At 30.9% G+C, this 14,443-nt stretch overlaps 2 protein-coding genes across 3 annotated transcripts; one reads left to right on the top strand and one right to left on the bottom strand.

The window, feature by feature from the left end:
- Positions 1-1,868: 1,868 nt before the first annotated feature.
- Positions 1,869-9,681, bottom strand: LOC129944685 (ADP,ATP carrier protein). 2 transcript variants are annotated; one of them, XM_056054291.1, is made up of 5 exons: positions 9,529-9,681; positions 2,747-3,047; positions 2,553-2,680; positions 2,256-2,487; positions 1,869-2,173 (listed from the first exon to the last, which is right to left on the bottom strand). In XM_056054291.1, exons 2-5 carry the CDS (start codon positions 3,041-3,043, stop codon positions 1,931-1,933), a joined length of 900 nt encoding a protein of 299 aa, XP_055910266.1. In that variant the 5' UTR covers positions 3,044-3,047; positions 9,529-9,681; the 3' UTR covers positions 1,869-1,930. The 2 variants fall into 2 exon arrangements, with proteins under 2 accessions (XP_055910266.1, XP_055910265.1); XM_056054290.1 differs by lacking the exon at positions 9,529-9,681 and adding an exon at positions 5,082-5,240.
- Positions 9,682-12,124: 2,443 nt separating this feature from the next.
- On the top strand, positions 12,125-13,634 carry LOC129947464 (ribokinase). The gene is made up of 5 exons (XM_056058026.1): positions 12,125-12,336; positions 12,407-12,629; positions 12,715-12,843; positions 12,898-13,091; positions 13,144-13,634. The coding sequence occupies exons 1-5, from the start codon at positions 12,293-12,295 to the stop codon at positions 13,499-13,501; spliced, it is 948 nt and encodes a 315-aa protein (XP_055914001.1). The 5' UTR covers positions 12,125-12,292; the 3' UTR covers positions 13,502-13,634.
- The last annotated feature ends 809 nt before the right edge of the window (positions 13,635-14,443 follow it).

Here is a 14,443-nt window from a genome sequence, read left to right as displayed (position 1 = left end):
AACATGTTTCAAAATATTTTATTTCGCTATAAATTGTCATTTGTCAATAATTGTGCAACCAGTTTTACAATTGCATTTAGTATCAATCAACAAATTTGTTTATTAAAAAAAAAAAACATCGTTCTAAGACTTTGAAGATTTAAACTTCTTTATTCTCGATTTGAAAACAAACTATAAGAAAGGATTAGGCGATCAAATTTAAAAAAAAAATATTTATTATCTGTTATTTCATAACAATACAATACCTACACATTATTTGCTTGCCTATAATAGTTCAACTTATAATCCCCTAATACAATTCTCAAATCATCAAAAATATAAAATCTCAACCAAGAATATAAAATTTCTCCACGAAATCGCAATTCACCTACTTTTGTCTTATCATCTTTGTATAGAAAGTCTACCGTTTTGCGTATGTAAAAATACAACCAAACCAAAATACAAACACAAAGAAACAAATGTGTATTCCCCTCGCACTCAGACTTTCGTTAGTTCACTATAGTCTTTCTCTATTGCAAATTATAGCATTTATAAGTCTCCCCACTGCAATCGATTTCTCCCTTAATGTCTTCGCTAGACGTTCCACAAAAAATATGTAGATCGCAGTTCACAGCCAATAATAATCTCGCTTCGCTTATGAGCGCCTATTTATATACCTCAAATCGGTTCGAGAAACTACTAGGTTGTTCTCAATGCTTAACGAAGCTAGTTCTCCTCTTAATCACTAGATGTTTCCCCTTCGAGGTTCTTGTATGCTCTGAATGTTCTCGAAGTTAGTTCTCCTATCACTAGATGTTTCTCGATGCTTAACGAAGCGAGTTCTTCTCTTAATCACTAGATGCTTAACAAAGCGAGTTCTCCTATTAATCACTAGATGTTGCCCCTTATTTTATTATAACACGATATTAAAAGAGATAAAGAGTATATACATATTACAATACGTTTCAAGGTCTGTCAACATTTGATAAGCTGGATATTCGTTTGTCAAAAATCGATTTGGTTCCGACAAACCAACCAATTGGATTCTAGAAAATTGGGGATTCAAACAAATTGGTTTAAAGGCAACCGGCTCTACGTGCAGATAGTACTATTAAACTCGATAAATTCAAGGAATGTTCGATGTAGTAAAAAACTATAGTAAACGTGACCGCAACGATAATTTTAATTTAAAACAGCTTCCCGTCATTCCATAAAATTAATTTCATGGTATTCAGTTCTTATAAATCTAAAAACAACAAAGTAGCTTTCGCTCATCAGGGTCACATAATCTGGGGTGGAATCGGCTAAGGTGATAGTTGATTATCAATTTTTTGATAGTCAAATTGACTATCATTTTCATTCCGTCTGTGTAAAATGATTCAACTCAATTTCAATTCGATTGAACAATTTCAGAGTCAAATTGTCAAAATTCGTTGTTGCCTTGGTGAAATTTTAAATTGATTCTTATAAAAATCTAAATAAAAGTATCAAATTGGCTGATTTTGAATAAAATTCTTACTTTTCTCGCTTTTTTCAAATATCATAAGCTTTGTCGGTCACAGGAATGTGTTTTTTTTAAGAAACAAAGTGAACTAAGAAAATTTTCCAGTCTTTTGTGTAAGCGTCTGGTAGCTTTATTCGGAATAAACATATTTGTTTAAATTTGACTATCACATTTTTTTGTGACAGCTTTTTAGGTATCAATTTGACTATCAAATTGGATCGTTTTGATTGTCATTTATCAACAATCACTAAAAAATCACTTTAGCCGATTCCACCCCTAATTGTTGGTAGTTTCTCACTTCGCCTTTAGTAATAACTAATAAGTAACAGGTATTAGTTATCCTTAATTGCTGATTTGAAGGAAAATAATGATTTCAAACAACTCGTTATTTACTATTTTTATGTTTTTAGTTTTTACTTTTTTTTACGTAGTTGTTACATTATTAATTTACAATAACTTCTTGATTTCATCATAGAGAACAAGCACGAATGCACCACCGGTACCACGGAGGACATTCGAGAAAGCGCCCTTGAAGAAAGCTCCAGCACCTTCTTGTTTGGCAATTGTTCCCCAGCAGTGAATAGTGTTCTTGTAAATAATATCAGCTCCCTTGCGGCCAGACTGCATCATCATACGACGACGGACAGTATCGAATGGATAAGAAACAATACCAGCAACAGTTGTAACAACCTTTAGAACAACAAGTAAAATAATTAGTATTCACATTTTAACATTGAAAAAATAACTGTATATATAATGTTGTGGGACTTACTTGAGCGATAGCCCAGCTGATGTAGATTGGTGTGTTCTTAGGATCAGGAAGCATGCCACGGGCAGTATCGTAGAAGCCGAAGTATGCGGCACGGTAGATGATGATACCTTGGACAGATACACCGAAACCACGGTACAATCCAGCGATACCATCGGATTTTGTGATCTTTACGAGACAGTTGCCAAGACCTGTGAACTCACGTTGACCTCCCTTGCCAGTATCAGCAGCCAAGCTTTAAATATATAAAGTTTCAATTTAAAAGATTTCTAATATATATATATTATTCTTATTCCTTACCGAGTACGGGCGAAATCTAGTGGGTAGACGAAGCACAATGATGTTGCTCCAGCGGCACCACCGGAAGCCAAGTTTCCCATGAAGTAACGCCAGAATTGGGTGTTCTTGTCAACACCTCCCAAGAAAACCTATTTGAACAGTTTAAAGTATAATTTCACTATTTACTAACAAAACAATAAATTAAAAGAACTTACTTGCTTGTACTTATCCTTGAAGGCAAAGTTCAAAGCTTGGGTTGGGAAATAACGGATGACGTTAGCCATGTTACCACGCCAGAATGAAGCAAAACCTTGCTCTTTTGGAATGCGGACAAAGCAGTCAACCATGCCCTTGTATTGTTTGTCGGGTGAGATTTGTTTTGAAATGTGTTGAACTTGCAACAGCAATTTGACACGTTCAATTGGGGCAACAGCAGTTTTGGATACTGCTGCGGAAATACCACCAGCGGCAAAATCCTTAGCGAAACTCACGGGATCGAAATTTTTACCCATTTTGCTGCGAAAAAAGATTTGTATAGTTTTATTAAATTGAAATTCTTTTAAATCTTCAGTTATCAAAATATCTTTTCGTTAAAATCATGTCCATTTTATGGCTGAAACACATACACGCTTCAGCTTCGGCTTCGTCTGCGTTACGTTAGGCTTGCTTCGAGGTTGCTTTGAATGACATTTCTATATTTCATCCCTCCAAAGAGCAAATATATTGTTTGTTGACATTTTTTTTACTGCTGATGAGCTGTCAGACAAAGCAAATGTTCAGAAAATTGAACTAGAGCTTCCGTTTGGAGTCACATTACGTTACATTACATTCTTTTTCTTACGATTGTCAAACAAAACGTGAGGTCGAAGCTTCATTGTGATAGCATGCATTGAATTCCTATGGCTGAACTCGTAAACGTCAGGCGAAGCCGAAGCTGAAGCGTGTATGTGATTCAGCCATTAAGATTATCTCCAAAAAAGACATTAACCAGAATTTATTGAAACAATAGATAAATTTGTGTGAATAACAAAACCTAGATACCTAATAAAAATCCTCTCAATTACATGATTAAATGCTATATCATATAATTTTTGATTGCAATTTATACAAACGTAAAAATGATAAAAAAAATATTTCACAAGAGAATAGATATAAAGGATCTAATGCAATTTCCTTTGTTTACATATTTTTTGCGAATAAATAATTACTCTACAATTTTTTTTTATACTCATATTTCGGTTTATCGTAATAAACTATGTTTTTAAACTTGTTTATTATTTATCTGAAATAAAAAACCAGAACACTAATTGTGCGCTTTTGATTTTCTTTACCCCCTATCTTCAATTTAATCAAGGAATTCCGCAAAGTTTTTATTTTATAACAGTAATTTTTTCAGATTGAAAATCGAGTCATGTTTTATAACAATAAAACAATACATATATACTGTATCCCACCCATTGATTAGAAAACGCACAAAAAGAAGAATCATTCAACGACAATCCATTTATATATTTAACATAAACTTTGGACCAAATACATATTAATAATATAAACATACATATAATGTACAATGTATGAACTATTTGCAAAAGAATAACACGCTGTGACAAGCTGACTATGACATACTTGTGCGTGATCTTTTAATAAAAATAAGTTTCAAACTAAGGCACCACACACTTTGTATATTGTATAGTATCTAGTAGGTACATACAAAAAATAATACAATATTATCGAAATAATTTATTGTTTACTTTGGTCTTAAATAGCGAAGATATAGTAGGTGAAAAAATCGATTGAAAATAAATGTAGTTTTGTTCTTTTAGTAATAAGTTCATGCATAGCAACTCATTAATAAGAAATTCATGTGTATATTATACAACAGACCATACATGAAAAAGTTATCTCAAAAACCTTGATAGATAATTTTATATAATACCTACACCGTCATTTCAAAAACCCCATGACATTAAACAAATTCAAGTGCAAATAAATGTTTTGTCACTGGTGATGTAAAATAAGTTTCTTTTTCATTTGTTTTTGCCAAAATCATAAGATAATGTAACAAATTTTATTAGCATTTATATAACTGTTTAGATACATATGTAGCACCTGCCATCCCAGAGACAACGTCCAATCGCTTATTGGTGACGTAACTAAGCTTTAGACAGGTTATTCGGTTATTTTCACTAACCACGTGTAATTAAAATTAACAAAAACTCTCGGTTATATTTAATTTATATTCTTTTCGAATGTTTAGAAATACATAATTCCTTTCAGAAAGTAACACATTCCCTACAAAACAGATGCAGTTTAATTTTTTTTTCACGCACAGACACGGTTGCTGTTACATAACTATGGAAAATTTTTTTTTCAATCTTCGTTAAGGATGGGCTATTTTCTACCAAATTTGCTTTTTTCGTATTCAAATGTTGGTTCTTCCATTTTATTTTATTAAAACTTTTTTTTCTTTAATTCGAAAACAAGTTAAAAGTAGAAAAAAGTAGTATCAAATAGTCATATGCGTTTAATTACTATGTTATGTAGGTATACCTATATTATTAGTTTATCACAGAGCAGCAAAAAATTATTCACAACACTTCGACTTCGGTCCGGCAACTGATTCACTATCTGAAAAATTCTCAATTGCTAACCAAGACAGACTATAGACATACAAGATACAACAAACTATACAATATCGAGAGAACCGAACCGTTCTTGAATCTATTTGCAGAAGCAGATTCTTCAAGTTTAAATTTCTCTCTCTTTTTTATTCTATCGCTACTTTTTACATGCGCATTTGTTCAAAAAAGTATGCCAATGGCAAATGCGTGGTTTTTGGCAATAACGCAAAAAGCTTTGTTATACTCTCTTTTATTTCAAATATACATAGGTATACACATTTTTTTAGTCTATTCTTGAAAAAATATTTTTCAAAACATTGTAGTTGTTTTTTTTTTAAGATTGCATAATTTACTGTGAAGTTTAGTACCTTATATGGAAAATGGTTATTTTGTTTGATTGAAGGTAAAAGGGATTACAAATTAAGCTTTTGGAGAGAATAAGCTTTTCTATGAGAAAAGTACTGGAAATTGGGGATCTTAACAATTACGCAAGTGTAAAATCGACTTGCAATTTTTTTTTGTTTCTCTTCGAGGTTTTCGTGGAGCAGAAGCAAAGAAAAATTGAGCTTTAAACAGTTTTGTTTTTGTTAAAAAGCTTTGCAAGGTGAATTTTGGTTGTTCTTGATTTGTCCTCTTTCTCTATTGGCTTTAACAAAAAGAAAAAAGCAGCCATATACATTTTATGTCATAAATTAAGTCTACGGTAAGTATCTACCAGGAAGTAAAGCTTATATATTGAAAAATGCAGCCTGTTTCTTTCTTTTATAATTTGACATAAAATGAGCTTGAAAAAATACCTAACATCGAGAATGAGATTATTGATTTTTGGCGAACAAAGGACAGATATTTAAAGCGAATGACTATCTCAACATATTTTTACAGGTCTATAAATTATTGAAGGTTTTTAAAAAAAATTAAGACAAAACATATTTTGATTTAAAGTTAACCCTAGAATAATTATACCTCTATCCACTTATAAATTATTTGTTTTCCTAATACATATACATATGCAATTATGATCAATTTGGGTTTTATTTGCAAGTCAATTTTAATTTTTCAATAAAAATAAGAACTATAGACATACAAACGTACATATTATATGCTCCGGATACGCTACTAAGTCAGTTATAAAATCAATAACAAAACATTAAGGTATCTTTTCGTTCCACAAATCTACTCAGTAAAAAGATATTGATTTTTAATATATTAACTTATTTATGTACCTATGTTTATGCAAATATTTTTAACGACATCAATGTATCTTACCTTGCAACAATACTTGCATTAGTAACATTTCTATTGACTTATATTTTTTAGGGCTCTCAAAGATTTATGTCATTATCTTTCGTAATCTTTCTCTTGCGCAACCTATGAAAAATTAATTGGAAGACAGAAAACACATAATTTCGAACAAATTCATATTCTTCTCAAGCAACTGAAATTCAATAAGAACCTTAATTAGTGACAAGTTCATTATGTCAATTGACTGAAACTCCCTTTATTTTGTATGCCTCTGGTAAAAACTCTAAATTTACACCGTCAACTTAACTTACATTTTTATAAGAGCTTTTCAAATCACATCGACAATTTGTTTATACTTTTCATATGAAAATGATAATAAAACTACAGATTATATAGGTACTATACTACTTTTTAGGTAATACTACAACAATGTTTTTATGATTACACAATTTAATTGTCTAAAATCACTAAAACAACTGTTCTAAAACCTTTTAAATATTAACGCCATTCGCAATGCATGGCACCAATCATCCCTCATCAAAAAAAAGAAACAACATTATTAAACAATTTTCAAAGCTACATCTAATTTGGGTACCAGGATACATTTTCATAAATGGGAAAGAAAAAGCAGGCATGACAACGAAATAAATATGCAACACAGACGCAACCAATCGATAACCTCCAACAAAATCCAACTCCCAAAAACAGCGGCAGAAACGTAATACACCGATTTTTACTTAGAAATCAATCCGAAAACTGAATCACCAACTTTCAAACAATCGCGATAGCCAAAATGAATAAATGTTTTCTAAGACTTCGATACAAATTACCCATATCCACCTTTTAATTAGAGAGGATCCGCCCAACTGCTCCCTCTGGCGAGCACCTTTAAACATTATTAGAATGTCAAAGAGTGAACTTCATTTCAAATAGTTTATTTAATACAAATTTAGCCTCCTTATTGTCAGGTCATTCCGAATAAAATGTTACAAATGTTTTCAAGGCGCTTGAAGTAACACAAGCATGCGACCTTATTTCTCCCTTATTTACGCTAGGGGGCGGTCGGAGGACTGCAGATAAACCCCTTGTTTCCTCTAGCTTTTCCAACCGCCCATTTAATAAGCGTTAACATTTATTTAATAGTATTACTAAGTTCTGGTAGCTAATGCTGTACAAATATTGTCTGTACCTTTATACACATTAAATAAATAATATTAATAATTATTAGTATCAACAAGAACAACACATTTTTTCAGCCTACTCATTCGTTCTACGAATGGAAAAAAAGGATCAACTCCATGTGTAACCTTAATATTGCCACAATATTCGAAACTTGAGGTACCTACTACTACAAAAAGCTTTGTTAAGAATGCTGATAATACACTTTTTTGTATTCTTTTCCGATGCCGATTAGTTGTGTAAAAGTAAATTATATTATTTATCTAAAAAATATTTATAGGTTTGTATTTTATTGATAACTGCAAAACAGACAAAAAATATAATTCAAACTTGTTAAAATTTTAATTAGTTAATACAGGTACATTGTTAACAATCTATAGTTTGAACTTTTTCAAATTAGGAAATCAGGAAGAATGTTTTATAATTTTGCAGCTTCACGCTTAATATTAAGCACCGTTGAAAAAAATCCAAACCACATAACATGTTTTTTTTTTTAAATGTCACCGTAATGCCGAAATAAAATAAGTAGGGTTATTTTGCAAAAAAAAACATTTTCGCACAATCAACATAAATTTCCACACTTGCATATTTGTGCATATATTTATGGACATATATTATTATGTTTAGGTATCAAAAGTCCTAAATACAATTTATATTATTTATCTCCTTGCACATAACCGAATAAAAACTTACATAAGTTTAGACAAACTTTGTTTTGGCCACTTGCCCGTTGCAATTTCTATTTACAATAAACAGTTTATAGGGGAGCTATTACAAAAAGTAAATTGCTAACAGATTACATATTTATTGCACAAGAACATCAACATATCGGCACGGAAGGACACCTACTTTTTGCATAATGAAAAAAAAATTGTAGAACTTTGACCTTTTGAATTTGCAAAAGGGCGAATAAGCTGCTCCCATATACAAATACGAAGTTGCCCTCAAACAAATCTAAGGCCACATGCCTATTTCCCGTTCTCAAGGCTTTTCTATTTTCAATTTCAACTTGCCAGCAAAATGTGATCATTTAATAGAAAGTTTCTCTTTGCTTCGTTGTTAAGCGGTGGTTGCCAAAAGAGAGCGAAAAAGTGTTCGCTTTACATGTATGTATATCTTACGTTTACGTAGCCAAAAATTTAAATACACATCCACTTTTTCTCTTCGCTTGCTTCTAGTTCCAAACCAAGTTGGAAATCTGAACCAAACTACCACTCAATCAATATGCGTATTTTCTTTTTATGAAACTTTAAAGAACTATAAAATTTAATTTACTGTTCCCCCAGCCTACAGCATAACTTGCAAAAAATCCAAACCAAATTCTATAGCAAAAGCAGTTAGGGCAAGATCTTTTGTGTTGCCTGAATACCGACATAGCAAAAACGAAACGAAGAGAAACCCATCCCGTGACAATTCCATTCAATATTCTGCCGGGCTGACGTAGTTAAAATGGCCGAATGTTAAAAATTCCACAAGCTTAACTTTTACAGATTTTTCGAACGTCACATGGAAAAATTCAACCCAAAAAAGGTTTTACAAGATTTTAATTTAATATGTAACTATTGAGTAGTATAACTAAGATATTCTTTCGGTAATTGATAAATCTAAGTTTTCAGAAATTGTCCACGCCGCAGTAATTTTTCTCACACAGAGAAAAGAAACTAGAACTCAATTCAATCCAAGATTCATTTGAAAAAAAAATTAATTCCTCGTCTAAAACATTTGCATTTAATGAATATTATATACTCTCTCTTCAAACTGCATTAAAATTAAATTAATTATGTTAAAAAAAATGCTGGAAAAAGGTTACATAACCAACCACTTAGGCAAGTAGATACCGAACCGACAATAAAGAACGGTGATTGAAAATTTACACTTGGTCTATTTATAATAATCAATTTAACAATAACACTAAATAAAGTAAATAAATTATTTTTAGAATATTTTATATATACCTGTAAATTTATTTTATTTTAAACAATTAAAAGGACTTCAAAGAAAATTGCAACTTTTCTTTTTGGGTGTTTGACAACTCGCGTGCTCAGTTAACGACCGCGGTTCGTAAAGTGATGGAGGAAACAAAGAAAAATGGTGGAAATTACGACCATCAGACTTCTAAAACGGAACTACCAACTGTCGGATATAAAGTTGATTGGAGTACTTCGGGTACTATTTAAGACCTAACCCGCACTAGACTACTTAAGTAGATCAAATTAACTGAGTACACAAATTATTTACTTTAAATGAAATTCTATATGAAAAACAAAAATTGTTCCTTTTCTTTCCTATAATGGTCTTATTTACTTCAAGAATAATGTTATCCAAGGTAAAATATCATTAATTTTTCTTCATAGTAGTGCAACAAACTTAAAACAGTAACATTTTGGGGGAACGCCATAAATTCAATTCTGCTATCAATTTGCTGTCTCATTTTTTGTGCGACCTGTTATAAACGCTGTTGCCAATGTATTGCTCTGCCTTACGCAATTTAAGTTTGGGTTATATTGTAAACGTCTAAAGGAGTAAAAAGAATTTGTTTTTTGATTACTGATTTACATAATGTTTCTCAAAATGTCAAAAACTAACAAGAAATGTGTTAAATGGTAAATCTACTTTGCCATTTTACACATTTTTCTTACGCTTTGCAAATATTTTCAAATATATTAAAGTTTCAACTCGAAAATTAAGAAACAAAACACTTTCATCACTTCATATTAGTATAAAATCATGCAGTTCGCTGGTAATGATTTAAAATCTAATTTTTACATGATTTGTGACATTAGAAAGTAATCAGTAATAATTGTTTGATACTGTTGATCCACAAATAATCAAACTTTACTAAAAAAAAACGTATTCCCTTCAATGGTTTGGTTTGTTTGTTTTCTTATTTTAATGAATCAAATAAACACTATTACATTTAACAGTGACAAGTCTTCAAAGTCGGAAGCGCTTTAAATTTTATTTGTTTTAATTGTTTAAATTGTTTTAATGTTTTTGTAATATTTAAATCAATACATCCCCTAAAGAAGACGGCAATCACCGTCGAAACGTTGGGAAAAATCAGATGAAAATTGTTTTCATTTAATCATCAAAAAGATCAACAAAGCCGATGAGAATCACCACTTAATTGTTCTCAAATCAAACTATTTTATTTATTTTACCCTCGAACAATCTACCAATTAAAGTTTTTTATCTTTTCTTCTTAAATGTAAACAAAATAATTTTTAAGCTTTCGTTTTTCAAAAGTTATATGCTGTAAGTTTGGTATTGTTGACCATATTTTAAAAAAATTGTAATATTAAATTTTAATAACATAATTCATTGGGTATGCTCCATCCATGCAAAGGAAATTTTAAATGAATGAAACCACTTGCAAAAAAAATAATGTGATAAGTTGTTAACTTAATTTTTTTTTTCAAATATATCCACCCTTGAAGAAGTCGCAATAAACTAACAAAAAGTAAAAAAAAATATTAAATACATTTTTATTTTATTAGCATACAAAAATAAAGGCATCCAAGGGTTGAATACAATATTATTCAAAATTATGAATTTAAAAATATACGTCTTCTTTTGGTATATATATTTATTTTTTTCCCAGAATCCTTTTTTTAATGCTTACTTTTATTTTGATTGCATATGTATTTGTTATAACTTGTAATGAAAATAAAGCAATTGATATTTTCAATAACATGTAATCCGTAAATGATCTTTTACTTTAGATTGTTTAATCTTTTAAGTTGCAAAATTATAAAGTTTGAAAGTTATTTAAACAAAGAAATTATTTAAACTAAAAAATTAATTAAATTTAGTGTTTATTGGATTGACAGTAAGTTCAATAAAATTGGTGAAAGTTCGTTCCGACTTTAAGAATTTTATGTTAAACTCATAAGGATCAATATCATTTAATTCTTTCTTTTTATTACCATGTTCCACAAATTTGTACATAAAACTGACTATGGAGAATTACTATCAAGTCTTTGGTGTTCTATAATTTGTTTAGCTTGTTGTATTTTGGAATTTACTTTTTTACATACAAACGAAAATAATTATAAAACTTGGGTAACTTGAATGTTTTTCATCTTTTATATGCAGATCTACGTTGATTTTTTGATTCCTTTATTATGGAATTGAACCAAGAATTGTTCTGATACTTTCTTAAATTTTTGTCTTGGATGATATACGAAAAGGTTACGTAAATACATGCTCTGGATATCATTAACAATAACATTATAATGGTTCAATTACATTGATAATTCAATTAAATATTTTTGTTATACATGAACAAAAAAATCTGACGAAAAATGTGTATTTTAATGTAGTTATTATTTGTCACAGAACTTCCTCATTTGGATTTACTCTCTGCCTTAGGCTCTTAAAAAAAATTTGTTTAACTTTAGAAAAGATACTTTTATGTAGGTACTTTTGTTTACATACAGAAATAATTAATATAAGTTCTGCTAGCAGGTATAGTTACAAGCTCATATTCCGACAACAACACGCACTCATGTCAAATGGCAAAAACAACAATCATGCATGTTAGCAATGTCACATCAAACGCAAACAATAAATATTTTCATCATTATCTTGACTAAAGTAGATTAACAAATTGGTACCTAATTCGAAACACAAGTAGATAGTGTAGTGAGAGAAGATAACAACCTGCATAAAATCTGCCAGGGTGATTTTTTCTTCTTTTTTTTTGTTCAGTTTACGTCAATGGAAGTTCTTGTATTTGGATCAGCAATTGTAGATTTCATTTGGTTAAATATATATTTGTTTTTACGTCCACCTGTTTTTGTTCTTAATAAGTTTTTTTTTAATAACCTATAGCTATGTCCCCCGTTTACCAAAAGCCGGGGAAACGCTACATGGAACTTCATTTGCAACAGGATTTGGAGGAAAAGGAGCCAATCAATGTGTTGCTGCAGCAAAATTGGGTGCAAAAACTGCTATCATTGCAAAAGTTGGTGGCGATGCCTGGGGAAAAACATATCTTGACCATCTGCAAAAAGAGAACGTAAATACTGATCACGTTCAAATATGTTCAGATGAGGTAATAATATCTATTGATACCTACTAATGTTACGTACCCATGCACTTACAAAAAATATAACTTTTCTCTAATCAATTAATCTTAGACAACAGGTATAGCTCAAATTTGTGTTGCCGAAGGAGGAGAAAACAATATAGTTATCGTTGCTGGTGCTAATGAACTTCTCTCAGAGAACGATGTGAACAAAGCACTTGATCTCTTCACAGAATCCAAAGTAAGTGGACTTTGATCATCCTAACGAAATGTTATAATTATGTCGTTAATACAGGTACTAATTTGCCAACTGGAATCATCAATAGAAGCAACTATTGTAGCTCTCAGGGAATTTAAAGGCATTTCAATTTTGAATGGGGCTCCAGCCTTAGAAAATACACCATCAGAACTTCTAGAATATTCAAAAATCTTTTGCGTAAATGAAACCGAAGCAGCTTTGATGACGGGCTTTCCTATAAATAGTTTAGGGTAAGCTAGAACGCCAGATAACTCGTTTGCTAAAAAAATAACCTCTTTGTAGAGATTCTCGAGCAGCACTACTAAGGATGATCGAAATGGGTGCTAACACTGTAATAATAACTCTTGGAAAGCATGGTGCTGTATATATGAAAAAGACCAATACTCAAGAAATAGTTCATATTCCGGCCCAAAAAATAGAAAAGGTCATAGACACAACTGGAGCTGGGGATTCATTTATCGGGGCATTAGCATTTTACCTTGCACGCTTTCCTGATTTTCCTTTACACCAACAAATTGGTGGCGCATGTGCAGTTGCATCATTTTCAGTTCAATTCCCAGGAACACAGTCTAGTTTTCCCGATGCTCAAAAAGTTCACACCGACCTAACCAATGTGCAATATCCATGGAAAATACTTTAAAGGTGTATTAGTTCTATTGCAATTATTATTCTCCTTTTGAATGTCACAATGCAGGATTAATTATATTGTATATAGGTTAATAATTTTCGACTTCACATTAAAAAACTAATAAATTAATCATAAAAAGTGTCTATTACAAAGTTTTGTTTATTTTAAATAATACGGAGTCAATTGAAATTATTTTTTCCCTGATTTTTTAATGCCACCGCCAATGAGAGGTCCCTTTTGTGAAGCCTTTTGCTTAGCTGCCTCCAGCGCCTTTTGGGTTTCCTTCTGCTTTTGCTTGAAAGCCATGTCATTTTCATCCTCATCTTTTTCAGCTTTCTTGGGAGCCTTTAAAGGTTTCTTTTTACCACCCTCACGACCAGACATATTTGACAAGTCTCTTCAATCTACAAAAATTGAATATAGGAATTTATATATTTTTTTATAAAATTTGTAATATTCACCAGTCTAGAGCAGAAAAGTTAAATAAAATATCAAATATGAGATAGAAATAGAAAAAGAAATATGGCAAAATGAGCAATCGCAAATTTTATGACAACTGATTGACAAGAAAAAAGGCACATGTAAAATTATGACATTTCGAACCAAAATTGTAGTAGAATGTATAACACAACAGTGTTCAGCAATTTATGACTGTTTGGCAATTTGGTTTGTTTTTCATAAAATTATTTCTGGAAGTGTAATTTCAAAGAACACGTTTTGTAAAAAAAATAACTTAAATAGAAGAAAATTTGCTTCATAAAAATTTAACATTTTTTTAATGATCATAATCATCAGTAAATATGTACATATTTGTAATCTGAATAATAATAAATTGGGTAGCGCCACAGTCCGTTGAGAGGTAGGGACTGTGACTTAAGGCTCTCAACCATTCCTGTGTGCGAGTACAGTTGTCAGGGGATCTACAGTTGGAAGCCGAATCTGAACAGCTAATTT

This window comes from Eupeodes corollae, chromosome 2, assembly GCF_945859685.1.
Source record: "Eupeodes corollae chromosome 2, idEupCoro1.1, whole genome shotgun sequence".
Classification (NCBI taxonomy): domain Eukaryota; kingdom Metazoa; phylum Arthropoda; class Insecta; order Diptera; family Syrphidae; genus Eupeodes; species Eupeodes corollae.
The sequence above is the reverse complement of the archived record's forward strand: the minus strand, read 5'-3'. Positions and strand labels throughout refer to the sequence as shown.

What these genes read in the sequence shown, in the direction of transcription:
- LOC129944685 (XM_056054291.1), bottom strand. Translation starts at nt 3,043, where the DNA reads ATGGGTAAAAATTTCGATCCCGTGAGTTTCGCTAAGGATTTTGCCGCT. An exon ending in TCAAGGATAAGTACAAGCAA is followed by an intron (nt 2,681 to 2,746) that starts GTAAGTTCTTTT and finishes CTGTTCAAATAG; the next exon opens with GTTTTCTTGGGAGGTGTTGA. An exon ending in CTAGATTTCGCCCGTACTCG is followed by an intron (nt 2,488 to 2,552) that starts GTAAGGAATAAG and finishes ATATATTTAAAG; the next exon opens with CTTGGCTGCTGATACTGGCA.
- LOC129947464 (XM_056058026.1), top strand. Translation starts at nt 12,293, where the DNA reads ATGGAAGTTCTTGTATTTGGATCAGCAATTGTAGATTTCATTTG. An exon ending in GCAATTGTAGATTTCATTTG is followed by an intron (nt 12,337 to 12,406) that starts GTTAAATATATA and finishes AATAACCTATAG; the next exon opens with CTATGTCCCCCGTTTACCAA. An exon ending in ATCTCTTCACAGAATCCAAA is followed by an intron (nt 12,844 to 12,897) that starts GTAAGTGGACTT and finishes TCGTTAATACAG; the next exon opens with GTACTAATTTGCCAACTGGA.